General features: G+C 55.3%; 1 protein-coding gene across 23 annotated transcripts in view; it reads left to right on the forward strand.

The window, feature by feature from the left end:
- Positions 1–12,577, forward strand: part of ARHGEF10L (Rho guanine nucleotide exchange factor 10 like) — a 165,099-nt gene that overhangs the window by 109,093 nt on the left and 43,429 nt on the right. For all 23 annotated transcript variants that reach the window (XM_021095432.1, XM_021095452.1, XM_021095438.1 and 20 more), the window contains 4 exons: positions 156–271; positions 735–862; positions 2,190–2,290; positions 9,840–9,961. In XM_021095432.1, coding sequence (XP_020951091.1) covers positions 156–271; positions 735–862; positions 2,190–2,290; positions 9,840–9,961 — 467 coding nt within the window. The remainder of the gene's footprint in view (positions 1–155; positions 272–734; positions 863–2,189; positions 2,291–9,839; positions 9,962–12,577) is intronic.

A 12,577-nucleotide genomic window follows, 5' to 3' on the forward strand; every position in this document is an offset into this window, starting at 1 on the left:
AGTGCTTGGTAACGTTTCCTTCTGTATGTCTAGTGCCATGTCCCCAGGGCGATAGCCCTTCCTTTTTTTGTGGCAAGTACTGGTTGGCGCCCTGCTTGGGTTCCAGTTGGCACCTTCCCCACCCCTGAGGCTGAGTAGGGTCTCTCTCTGCCCAGATAAGGTGTACCTCGGCCCCCCGCGCCTCTTCCAGGAGCTACAGGACCTGCAGAAGGACCTGGCCGTGGTAGAGCAGATCACCCTCCTCATCAGCACGCTGCACGGCACCTACCAGGTACCCAGCGCCGGCCTGGGCAGAAGCGCGAGGCAGGGCTCCTCTCCTGCCTGGCACCCCCAAGTTCCCTGGCCGCTGGGGCCCCTAAGTAGCAGCAGTACTGGCTGCAGCTCCCGTGGCTTCCTGGAAGTCTGGGGTGTGGCCCTGGCTGTGGGCAGTTTTATTTATTTGTTTTTGTTCTCTGCACAGTGTCTGGTCTGTCTTGCAGCCCCTTCCCCAGCCTGGGAGAGGAAGCGGCTGGGAGGGTGTGTCCCTCTCAATGAGAGGTGCCAGTGTGGGGGTAGGTGGGGGGTGGATTGAACCAGGGTCTGGAGCCTGGGGACTCGGCCCCCGACTTGTGGCTGAGTGAGCCGCCCAGGTTGAGCTCCCGCACTTACAGGCGCCCCTACTGCTATGGGATCTGGGGTGGCTTCGGGGGAGCCAGTGGGCTGTGTGGTGACCTCCTCGGCCTCTTTGATCCTAGAACCTGAACATGACCGTGGCACAAGACTGGTGCCTGGCCCTGCAGCGGCTGATGCGGGTAAAGGAGGAGGAGATTCACTCGGCCAACAAGTGCCGCCTCAGGCTGCTGCTTCCAGGGAAACCCGACAAGTGAGAGGAGGAGGGAACTGGGGGAGGGCGTCGTGAAGTGTGTGTGCACTGCAGATGGAGCTTAGCGCAGTGTCTGGCACAGAGCAGCTGCTCACGGGCGAATGAATGAATGAATGAACAAGTGACCTATTCATACCTGGGGTGAGCCTCTCCTCTGCCAGGGTACTCAGACCCTCTGCCATTATTTGATAGGCTGTGCTGTCCCCTGGGACCAGGCCCTGGGTCTCCTCCATGGATCCAGCCTCCCCCCAGCCCCCCCAGAATGTCCCCTGCCCCCTACATGCCCCCAGGGAGCTTGTGCTCAGTATACCCGCAGCTGCTGTTTGTGGAACTGATGCAGAGCTGCGGAAGGTATCTCCTCCCCACTCTGCAGATGAGGAAGGTGAGGCTCAGAAGGAGGAGGCAGAGCTGGATTCTGGGGTTTGACTCTGAAGCCTGGGCTGGTGCAGCAAGGAGGGAGCTCGGAGCCTGGGTTTGGACCTCCCGGGTGTGTGGGGACAGTGTTCTAAGCACAGTGGCTGCAGGGAAGGGGAGATTGGGGCGCTGTTGCTTGAAGCGGGGCCGGGAGCCGGGATGCAAAGCCCATGACTGCAGTCTTGAGAGTCAGTAGCTTTGAACGTGCTGTGTGGCTTTGCACTGTGGCTCACGGTGTCCTCCCGAAGGGCTCTCTCCCCCCACCCCATCTGTGCCTCTTCCTCTCTGTGTGTCATAGAAGGTTAGTGGCTCTAGTCCTGCCTGCCTCCCAGAGGCTGGGATGGCACACGGGGGTGGGGTGGAGGGGAGGCGAGGAACAGGCCTCTGAGAACAATGAAGGGGCCCCTGCTGCTACAAGGTGAGGTGACAGGGTGGTGACAGCAGTGGTCTCCAGGAGCCCTAAGACCGTGCACACCCCCATTCATGCACTTTTCATTCATTCATTTGTCTGTTCCGCAAACATTTACCGAGCGACTGCTCCGTGCTGGGTGCTGGGAACAGGCCCAAGGGCGAGGCTCCAGGTCAGGTGTGTGCAGGTGTCTGACAAGGCCCTGGAAGGCTGACCAGATGTGGCCCTGGAGGGCCTCTTGTGTCGCAGCCTGCGGAGGGCCAGCTCTCCTCTAGCCTTGCTAGCCTTGCTAGGCCTGGTCTCTTTGGGGAGTCAGCCCCTCCTGGGGCCATTGTGGGTGGAGGGACCCCTCCCCCAGGGGACTGAGGTGCTGTGGCCACGCTTCGATGCTCAGGGCAGGCCTCATTCTATCTCCAGGGCTTGTGCGTGGCCAGTGGAAGACCTGGGTGCTTCCCCGGGGAGCCAGGCCCCTTTCTGGCACCTACCCTTGCCCTCTCACTGCAGGTCTGGCCGCCCCATCAGCTTCATGGTGGTCTTCATCACCCCCAACCCCCTTAGCAAGATCTCCTGGGTCAACAGGCTGCACTTGGCCAAGATCGGACTCCGTGAGTAAAGCCTGGGGGTCAGGGGTTGGGGGAGGGGAGGACTGGGGTGTGGCAGTAGGAGTGCATGGCGGGGTGGGGGCAGGGGCGGGGGTGGGTGGTTCCAGGCTTGGGGAGGGGGACAGGGAGGCTTCTGAGGGGCGGAGTCGTGCGGAGGAGAAACAGCTGAGGCTTAGTGACCTTGGACACATCACTTCCCCTCTCTGAACCTCAGTTTCCCCATCTGTAAAATGGTGGGAGTGGAGAGAGTGTTAATTGGTGGTTGCCGGGGGCCTGGGGGGAGAGGGGAAAGGAGAGCGACCACTAAAGGTTTTTTCCCTGTTTGGTTTTTGGTGGGAGTGATGTCTGTTTTCTCAAATTAAATAGTTCTCAAATTAGCTGTAAGCCAGTGAGATGTATTCTTTAACGGGGTGAGTTTTGTGGTACCTGAATTCTATCTCAGTAAAACTGTAGACAAAAAATGATGCCGGTTAGACGAAACTGATTCTCAGCCAAAGACCTCTTTATAATTTTTTCCCTCATGCTCCCCTAATAATAATACAGAGAGATAATGGACATTTATATTTATAGAATGCTTCCTGAGTGGCAGGCATTTTTCGAAGCATTTTACGGATCTCTCTCTCATTTCACATTCACAGTAACTCTAAGAGATAAGTCTCTTGTGAATGTCTCTATACAGCTGAGAATTCTGAGGCCCAGGGAGATGCAGTGACTTGTCTGAGCTCACGCAGCAGGAAGGGGCTCAGAACCAGGTTCAGAACCCCTAGAGCCCACTCTTGGTCCCCGTCCATTCTGTTTCCTCCAGTTGGTGAACTTCTGTCCACCAAACAACATTCATTAAGTTATAATTACTTGTGGGAGTTCCCATTGTGGCTCAGTGGGTTAAGAATCTGACTAGTACCCATGAGGATGCAGGTTCGATCCCTGGCCTCGCTTAGTGGGTTAAAGGATCTGGCATTGCCATGAGCTGTGGTGTAGGTCGCAGATGTGGCTCAGATCTGGAGTTGTTGTGGCTGTGGCGTAGGCCGGCGGCTATAGCCTTGATTTGACCCCTAGCCTGGGAGTTTCCATATGCCGCAGGTGTGTCCCTAAAAAAAAGAGCAAAAAAAGTTATAATTACATGTGCCTGCTTTGATTGATGAAAGGCCTAGTTTCTTGCTGCTCAGAGCCATTACTTGTTGGGACATACTAGAATTCCCACTTGCTGATTCTAGTCAATAGCAGTGATTTTTGGAGGTTTTGTTCTTTTTTTTTTTTCTTCCTGGCGTGATCTTTTCATTGATGAGTATATATTTCCAATAGATTTAAAAACATTTCTGGAAAGGAGTCAGGATCTTCGTCAATGGCTTTCATCAATTAAAAAAGTATTTATTGAGTCTTGACAGTAATTTTAGGCATGGGCAAAATAACAGTGACAAAAGCAGAAAGGTCAAGGATCTTATGGTTTTGGGGAGCAGGCAGAGATTACACCAGGAGCAGAGCCACAGGGAGGGGGGAGTCCCGTGAAGGGGACTGAGCTGATCTCTGACAGGCTCCGGGCTAGGGGTCAGGACTGCTTTCAGGGAGGGCCTCTGGGAAGGTGATGTCTGAAGCTGTGCAGAGGTTTGAGTAAAATGATCCCCGAATTGGAACAGCAAGTGCAAAGGTCCTGAGGTGGCCAGAGCTGGTAAATGCGGGGGAGAGTTAGCACATGGAAGCAGGGAGCAGGTTTTCCAGAAAGCCAGGGGGTGAGGTGTACGGAACTCCTTCTGGATGTGTTTGGGGGGCTATTTGCTGTAACTCTGAGACCAGAAAACCTGATTTCTGTTTAAGTGGGTCATTCTGGCGGCTGTGAGGAGGGGGGTGCATGGAGTTTGGGGAAGGGACGGGGAGGAGACTGTGGCTTTGGAGGAGCCAGGATCAGAGCCTTCTACTCAGCCAGCCCCTTCTTGGATCCGGTGCTGACACTGCACAGGCTTCTGCTAGATGTTTCTGGGTGACCAGGAGGGTGGAGGGTGGAGGAAGGGTTTTAAGCAGAGGTTGCCCTGGCCCTGCCTGTGGACTGTGGGGATCCTGACTGAGGAAGGGCTAAGGGGGCCTGGCTGCTGGGCCTTGGGCCACACACTTCCCTTCATCCTGTGGAGCTGAATGTCTTGGCCAAACGTCGGAGCCTTGTTTGTACATCTGCTCCAAAGGCAGGTACACCTGAACCCCAGATGCTTTGCTGAGTGGGCCTTGGCGTTGGCAGGAGAGTAGCTGACTGATGTGAGCATCTTCATTCTCAGCGGCCTTATCTCCACATGGTTTCACTGCAGCAAAACTTTTAATGGAAGGAGAGTCATTTGAAATCTTATTTGAATGCCCGAGTTCCCCTGGGGCTTGAATAATTTGTTTCTTTTATTTTGCCAGGTTTTTTTTTATTTTTTATTTTAATCTGCAGTGCCTGGCGCAGGGGAAAATCATATGAGCCCGGTAGAAATAGAATATGTTAAAAACATTTATTCACAAAGGATGTTATTACTTTAATTTTTTTTTTTTCCTGTATCTTTCTCTCTTCCTGACTGGAGTGTGCTGAGATCATAATCCACTGAAGATTGACAAGGGAGGGCTGGGCTGGGGGCGCCTGGGATCCAGGATGGGGAGGGTCAGTTCTGCCCCTTGAAGCGGGGGGGAATCTTGGGGGTCCTGGGGAAGCTGGGGACCCGGTTTACATCCCAGTGTGGCCGTGGCCATGTGGTGTGGCCGTGGCTATGCGGTGTGGCCTGAGAATGTCAGGCTCCTTCCTGTGACTTGGCCCAGAGTGCCGTTTGTGTTTTTCCTGTTGGGTTTCAGGATCTTAGCACCGTGGGAAGGGAGCTGGGTGTTGAGGGTTCACTTCCCAGCTCTGCTGCTCACCAGTTATGTGATCTTGGGCAAACAATTGAACCTGTAGATGCCTTGGATTCTTCATCAGAAAATGGGGATAATGCCAGTGCCCCCTACAGGGCTCATGTGAGCTTGCGGGGAGCTGGTGCCTGGCAAGTGCCTGGCATGCAGGAGACGCTTCTAGGAGGGGGGAGTGTCTGCATCTTGAAGTGCGGAGGTGACCCGCCTGGGGTCACACTCGATTTAGTGCAGAGCAGAGCCTGGATGCCCTGGACCCCTCTCTGCCAATTAGCCTCCAGCTGGTAGAGGCTCTGGTAGCAGGTCGCAGCTAGGAGGCCCAGAGGGGGAGAGGGAAAGCCAGGGGCTTCTGGCTCTCCTTCCGGAGTCTCCCTACGGCTCTCCAGCTCTAAGTGCTGCATCTGGGGCCCAGGGACCCCTGGAGCCCCCCGCACTGTGGCCCTCCTTGTTCCCATCCCCGGAGGACCTGGTATACACTCGCAGGCCCCAGGTGAATCCCACACTTGAGGGACAGGTCCTCGCCGGGCGGCGTGGTGGGCCGTCTCCCGCTGCCTGGTTAGTTGTCCAGCCCTCGGTCCTCACAGTTGACACCAGTGTTCTGTCTCCCGATGGATCTGGTTTCAGAGTCCTGAGCATGGCCCAGGCCACAAGCGGACTGTGCGCTAGCCCTCCTGTCTCATCTCCATCAACCCTCAACCATCCCAGAGGTCGGCGCCAGGACCTGCCCAAGGCTGCTTGGCTGGAAGCAGTGGGTCTGCCTTCCAGGAGAGGGTTGGAGGGCACTGGTCCCGGAGCCTGGCTCCGGTTTTACCCCAGCTGGGTGACCACAGCCGCTGCCTGGCCTTCCTGGACCGCAGCATCTCTCTGCAGGGGTGAGGCATCTGGCTCAGACACGTGCTGTGATGACTGTGGCTGTGACCAGCAGCATCTCCAAGGTGCTGGGAGGTGTGAGGGGGCCTTGGATTTAGGAAGCTAGAGCAAAGGCAGTCCGGGCTGTCTGCTGGACTGAGTGTTGGAACAGCACAGGAGGAGTTGGGGAGGCGGGTGGAGCTGGAGAAGCAGAGCAGGGCCAACGAGGGGTGGTGGGCTCCCCTGACGGCGGTGGGTGGTCCGTGGGCAGCCCCCTCCAGCATAGTAACGGGCATCCTTTTAGCTGTGAAGACAGTGACCCTGACCACAGTGGGTACTATTTCTTGAGTGCCGGGTATACACTAGGTAACATATATAGTCTTTCCAGTGCTCACGACAACTGGAGATAGTTGGAATTATTTCCCCCATTTTCCAGATTCAGCCAGAGGCTCAGAGAGGTTAAGTATCCAGCTCTGTGCCACACAGCTCCCTTCTGGCAGAGTTAGCCGACAGGTTGTCGAAGGGCTTGGGGGCAGCGGGAGCGGGTGGGTGCGTGGGCCCCACCCCTGGAGCGGCTCCCACTGCCCCCTGGGGTGCTCCTGAGTTCGGTGGGTGCTGGCAAACAGTGCTGGGTGCTAAATAAGCCCCCACTTAATGTCAGTTGGAAATAGCGGCCTTGCTGTCGGTGCCAGTTCTTAATGTCACTTATCCCAAGCGGGCTTTCAATTTTCAGCGGCAACAGTCTTCTAATTTGGTCTCAGCCGCTCTGGTTTTGTGCCGGGAACAATGGCAGTGGCAGATGGGGAACAACAACTCCATTTTCTTTTAACGTTCCCCATCGCAGGCAGAGAAGGCACCATCTGGAAAGAGAAGGTCAGATCATTAAAGAAATTTACAGTAATAAATTGCCAGGACCCGATGGGCTGTGGGTGCGTGGGGGGAGGAGGGGGGCGAGCTTGGGGTGATGGGGCGAGGCAGGGGGTTATTCCCCCCCTGAGCTCCAGGCCAGGAAGTGGGCTTGGACCCCTCTCTTGGGCTCCTGTCCAGTGGAGGCCAGGGTCTGCATGAGTGTAAGCTCCTTGTGAGCGGGGAGTAAGAGCCAGAAATTGCGGGAAGGGCTGTTACCCCAACAGGGGCCGAGACAGAAAGTGATGGAGGTGGGGGTGGGGCGTGCGGGGTGATGGGCCCTTCTGAGAAGGTGGAGGCTTAACCTCAGCCTCAGAGAGGAGCGGAGCCAGCCCTGGAAGCACTAGGGACAGCGTTCCAGGCAGAGGGAGATTCCTGGGCTGATCTATTGAAGCTGCTGAGGAAAGCCGAGCACGGTGGAGCCTGTGACCGAGGGTGGAGCCTGAGACGGAAGGAGGGTCCTTGTCCTTTTAGGGCTGCACCTGTGGCATATGGAGGTTCCCAGGCTAGGGGGCAAATTGGAGCTGCAGCTGCTGGCTTACACCACAGCCACAGCAACGCAGGATCCAAACCATGTCTGCAACCTACGCTGAAGCTCACGGCAATGCCAGATCCTTAACCCACTGAGTGAGGCCAGGGATAGAACCCGAGTCCTCATGGATACTAGTCAGGTTCATTACTGCTGAGCCATGGCGGGAACTCCGAGTTGGGTTTTATTCCAAGTGGCCGGGGCCTGATTGACATTCCTAAGCAGGGAATGGCGAAGTCTCTGGGAAGATGGCTTTGGCTGCTCTGCGGAGCAGCGACTGTAGGGGGCAGTAGGTACCACGGGAGATGGGTCAGGAGGTCTCACGTGGCTGCCGGGCACTCTTGGACTGAGCTGACCTTCCTCCTTGTCACTGAGTAGGCATGTGTGGGGGAGCGCTGTCGGAGCCTCTGGTTGATGACCTCTCTTCCTATCGCGAAAGCTCCAGGCAGCCCTCATCTTGATGTCATTGTGTTAAGTGGCCCCTCTCACCTGTCCGGTGCCTCTGACTCTCCCCGGCCGAGCTGACTCCTTGTTGTCCAACGTCGCCATGTCCCGGATCAGTCATGCCCAGGGGCATCAGTGGAGGTGTGCTTTCTGGGAGATGGTCTGGTTTTGTGCAAAGAACCAGGCCTTTGAGTCAGACAGACCTGGGTCCCTCAGTGGACTCAGCCACCTAGCCGTGCACGTGACCCTGTCACCTTGCTTAATCCCCAATCGTCAGTCTCATTATCCATAAGCGGAAAATGATTATTCGGACTGTACTTGGTTATTGTGATAATGAAGCCAGGGAGCACGTCTAGAGCACTCGGTGTGTGCCTGACACACAGTAAGTGTTGTCTGAGCCCCCGGGGGGCAGTCATCACATGGAGTAGAAAGAAGGTGGGCTCCTTAAGCAGGAAGACTTCTTTGGGAGAGATGGTGGTTTACTCATTTGCTCATTCACTCCTTTCATTCATTCTTGCAACTTTTTTTTTTTTTTTCTGTGCTGGGTGCCAGGGATTCAGTGGTGAATAAGACCGCCCGATCCCTGCTGCTTTGAACTTAACATCCTAGAGACAGACCACAAACAAGGAAACAGAAAACCTGATTCTTGATTGTGAGGGCTCTGTGGGAAATAAGACAGGGTCTTTAGTGTGGTTCCTGAGAGAAGGGGGCCATTGTAGCCAGGGTGGCCCTGGAGGACTTCTTGGAGGTGGTGGCACGTGAAGGAGACCAGACCCGTGTGAAGGAGACGCCACGGATGGTGGTTTAGCAGGTGCTCTTGAGCACAGCAGTCTCCAGACGAGAGTCCCGAGTCCGAGCTTGGGCCTGGGCATCTGACCTTGTAACAGGTCCCTGGGGGCTTTGATGCCAGCTGGACTGGAGGACCTGGAAGCAGGCGACCTCCTGGGTTTCAGGGTAGGTCTCGAAGGAAGCAAGAGAGTCTTCCTCTGAAAGTCAGGTATAAAAGCAGCATGGCTGCCTTGTCTCGGTCTAGAAACATCTTGTCTGCCAGCTTGTTTTCGGCCCCCTTCCACCTCTAGAAGGTAAGGTCAAGGCAGCAGAGGCCTGAACTCTGCTCAGCGTCTTGATGTTTTTTAATTGGCTGTACCTGTGGCACATGGACGTTCCCGGGCCAGGGATTGAACTTGAGTCACAACTTGACCTACGCTGCAGCTGAAACAATGCTGGATCCATAACCCACTGTGTTGGGCCGGGGATTGCTGCCACAGTGACCTGAGCTGCTGCAATCAGATTCTTAACCCCCTGCGCCACAGCGGGACCTCCTCTTCATGCTTTTGGAAACCCTCTCCCCTGTGTTATTTCACTGGGTCCTCGAAGCAACAGCAGACAAAGGCATTTTCATCGTCCCTGTTTCATAGGTGAAGAACTTGAGGCTCAGGAGTTCCCACTGTGGCTCAGTGGGTTAAGAAGCCAACATAGTGTCTGTGAGGTGGCGGGCTCCATCCCTGGCCTTGCTCAGTGGGTTAAGGAGCCGGCGTTGCCCCGGACTTTGGTGTAGGTCACAGATGTGGTTCGGATCTGCTGTGGCTGTGGCTGTGGTGAAGGCTGGCAGCTGCAGCTCCAATTCGACCTTTAACCTGGGAACCTCCATATGTCGCAGGTGTGACCCTAAAAAGAAAAGGCAATTGAGTCTCAGGGAGTTGGGGGATTTGTACAGGGTTGCTCAGGAGAAGGTGAATAAGCCGGGACTCAAACCTGGGATCCACGGCCATGACCATGGAGTGAGGCCGGGTTTTATCCCAGTGGGCAGGCGTGGGGCTGGGCGGCAGCTGGCTGGGTCAGCCGGGCCTGCGGGCCAGGCCTCTGGGGCCTGCAGTGGCTCCCTGAACTTGCAGGCTCCTCATGGCCCGCTCGGTCCCCGGACCCTGACCGGCTCCCCCCACCTCCTTCCTCTCGCCACAGGAGAGGAGAACCAGCCAGGCTGGCTGTGTCCCGATGAGGACAAGAAGAGCAAAGCCCCGTTCTGGTGCCCGATCCTGGCCTGCTGCATCCCTGCCTTCTCCTCCCGGGGCCTCAGCCTGCAGGTGAGTGGAGCGCGTCTTGCCGAGCCCACCACAGAGGTGGCTCCTGGGACAAGCAGTTCCAGTTCCAGCTTCCAGACCTCTTGTTGACAGAGTTGGTCGAGCCTTTTTGTTGCTCTTGGAGTCAGCTTTCCTACCGAAAAGAGGGGTAGATGCCCTCTGTGGGTCGAGGGAATGGAAAATTCCATCATTTTGAGCTAACAAATAGCAATGATCTCATCAGTTGGTGGCATGGCTCCAGCTCAGAAGATAGACTGTAATATACCCAACCGGCTGTGCCAGACTTTGTGGGTTGGACCCTTTATGATGCTGCTGGGGGCAGCTTGCTTTGGCTCCACAGCCATCGTGTTTCTCAGTGCTTTTTCATCGCTCTCTTGTTTGAATATTTATGAGAACCCCACGAATAGATGTTTCTAGGTCTATTTTGTAGGTAAGGAAGCCAAGGCTCTGACAGGTGACATGATTTTCTAAAAAATGACACAGCAGGTCAGGATGAGTGCAGAAACTGGAAACTGGCTCGGTCTGACCCCAGCTCCCCTGGTCGTAACCACAGGGATGCTCAGCTCCCGTGTCCGCTGTCCCCGATGTCCTGGCTGAGCTCACCCCTCTGTCTGGAGTAGTTACTGCCCGTCTTTCTCCCAAGGAGATGAGGTCATCTGAGCTCTGGGGAGGGGAGAGCAAGCTTGGGACCCGAGCCCGGATTAATCCCCAAGGGACAGGCTGGGTTGTGGATTGGGGCTCTGCTAAACAGCTCCTCTAAGCTGAAGGAGCATATCCTTGAGACTCCAGTCATTCATTCATATAGTCATTCATCCCTTCTGCATGTAAATGCTGAGGATCTACTGTGTGAGGGCCCGGGGGAGAATTTTCCAGTTAGACAAGCCAACACAGAATCCCCTGATAGGAGCAGTCAGGGCAGCTGGGTGGGTGAGCTGGGCCACGCCGGCTTGGGCTTGGATTTCATTCTCAGGGCAACAAAAAACTAAGCATGGTTCCAAGCAGGGGGCTGGCACAGTGTGGTTTACAATCAAATGATTCTTCTGGCTCTTGAGTGAGAGTGAACTGTGGACATGGAGGGAGCAGGGCTGGAGACCAAGAGACGTGCACACAGCTTTGTGCGGGGCTCCTGCAGGTGGAGGCCAGGGCAGAGGCCAGGGCGGAGACTGGGGGCAGTTTAGGGTGAGGCAAGCGAGGCCCTCACCTTGGGTGCCGGGCGCCGACCGTCTCAATCATCAAGATAGGTGATATTTTAACGCAACACTGCAGAAAAAAATCAGTCGGGCAAATGGTGGCCTTGGCTTGCCTGCTTTTTTTTTTTTTTTTAGTGATTTTTTTACTTTTTTCATTATAGCTGGTTTACAGTGTTCTGTCAATTTTCTACTGTCCAGCAAGGTGACCCAGTCATACATATATGTATACATTCTTTTTCTCACATTATCATGTTCCATCATAAGTGACTAGATAAGAGTTCTCAGTGCCAAACAGCAGGATCTCATTGCTTATCCATTCCAAAGGCAGTAGTTTGCATCTGTTAACCCCAAATTCCCAGTCTATTCCACTCCCTCCCCCTTCCCCTTGGCAACCACAAGTCTGTTGCTTTTTTCGATAAATAAGGGCTGAGGTTTGGGTAAGGCAGGGTCGGGGCCTGTTGTTACTTAGGCTCTTAGCGATTGTTGACCCTGGATTCTTTTTGCATTAATTTTTATTGTAAAAACTTGCATTAAAGTATTTTCTTAATGTCTGAGCATTTTGGTGCCCTAAAGATGTGCCCCCAGGGTGAGCGGCCCACGCTCTTGGCCCCGGCCCTGGTCCTGGCCCTGGTGGAGGCAGTGGGTGGGGGACATGGGGACATGTTTAGGGGGAGGACTGGCTGGCGAGAGATTAGGTGGGGGTGGGGTGGGGTGGGGAGGGCTGAGGACGAGGGAGAGGGAGGCTGTGCTAGGTCTTCGGCTTGTGTCAGTGGGGTGGGGTGGTATTCCCTGTGCCTCAGTCTGATTTAGGGATTCAGTGAGAGTCTGGGTTGGGTTCCCAGCACAGAGCCTGACGCCTGGCCTCTGCCCAGGACACAGTGGCCATTGATAATAACAATAACAGCAATAACAACAGGGGTATCACTTAAAGGTCTTTAATTTTTTTTTTTTCTTTTTTGGGCCACACCCGTGGCATATGGAGGTCCCAGACTAGGGGTCGAATCGGAGCTATAGCCACCGGCCTCCACCAGAGCCACAGCAACGCGGGATCCAAGCCACGTCTGCGACCTACACCACAGCTCACGGTAACTCCAGATCCTCAACCCACTGAGCGAGGGCAGGGACCGAACCCGCAACCTCATGGTTCCTAGTCGGATTCGTTAACCACTGCGCCACGACGGGAACTCCAAGAATCCGATTCTTGTAAATGCTTATTAGTTTGCTGCATGGCCGGCCCTCAGAGTTCAAGAATTGGAAGCAAATGTCGGAGGATGTTTTGGTCCCCAGGAAAGAGAAGTCGCTGGGTTCTGTTCTGGGGGATTGCTGGTGGCCTGACTCCTGAGGTGATGGGAGGTTCTTCTTGGACCTCCGGCTCCATCCAAGCTGGAGGCCTGTCCCTGGAGGGGGTGGGGAGGCGGGGAGGGGCGAG

The sequence above is a fragment of the Sus scrofa genome, chromosome 6 (assembly GCF_000003025.6).
Source record: "Sus scrofa isolate TJ Tabasco breed Duroc chromosome 6, Sscrofa11.1, whole genome shotgun sequence".
Taxonomy (NCBI): Eukaryota; Metazoa; Chordata; class Mammalia; order Artiodactyla; family Suidae; genus Sus; species Sus scrofa.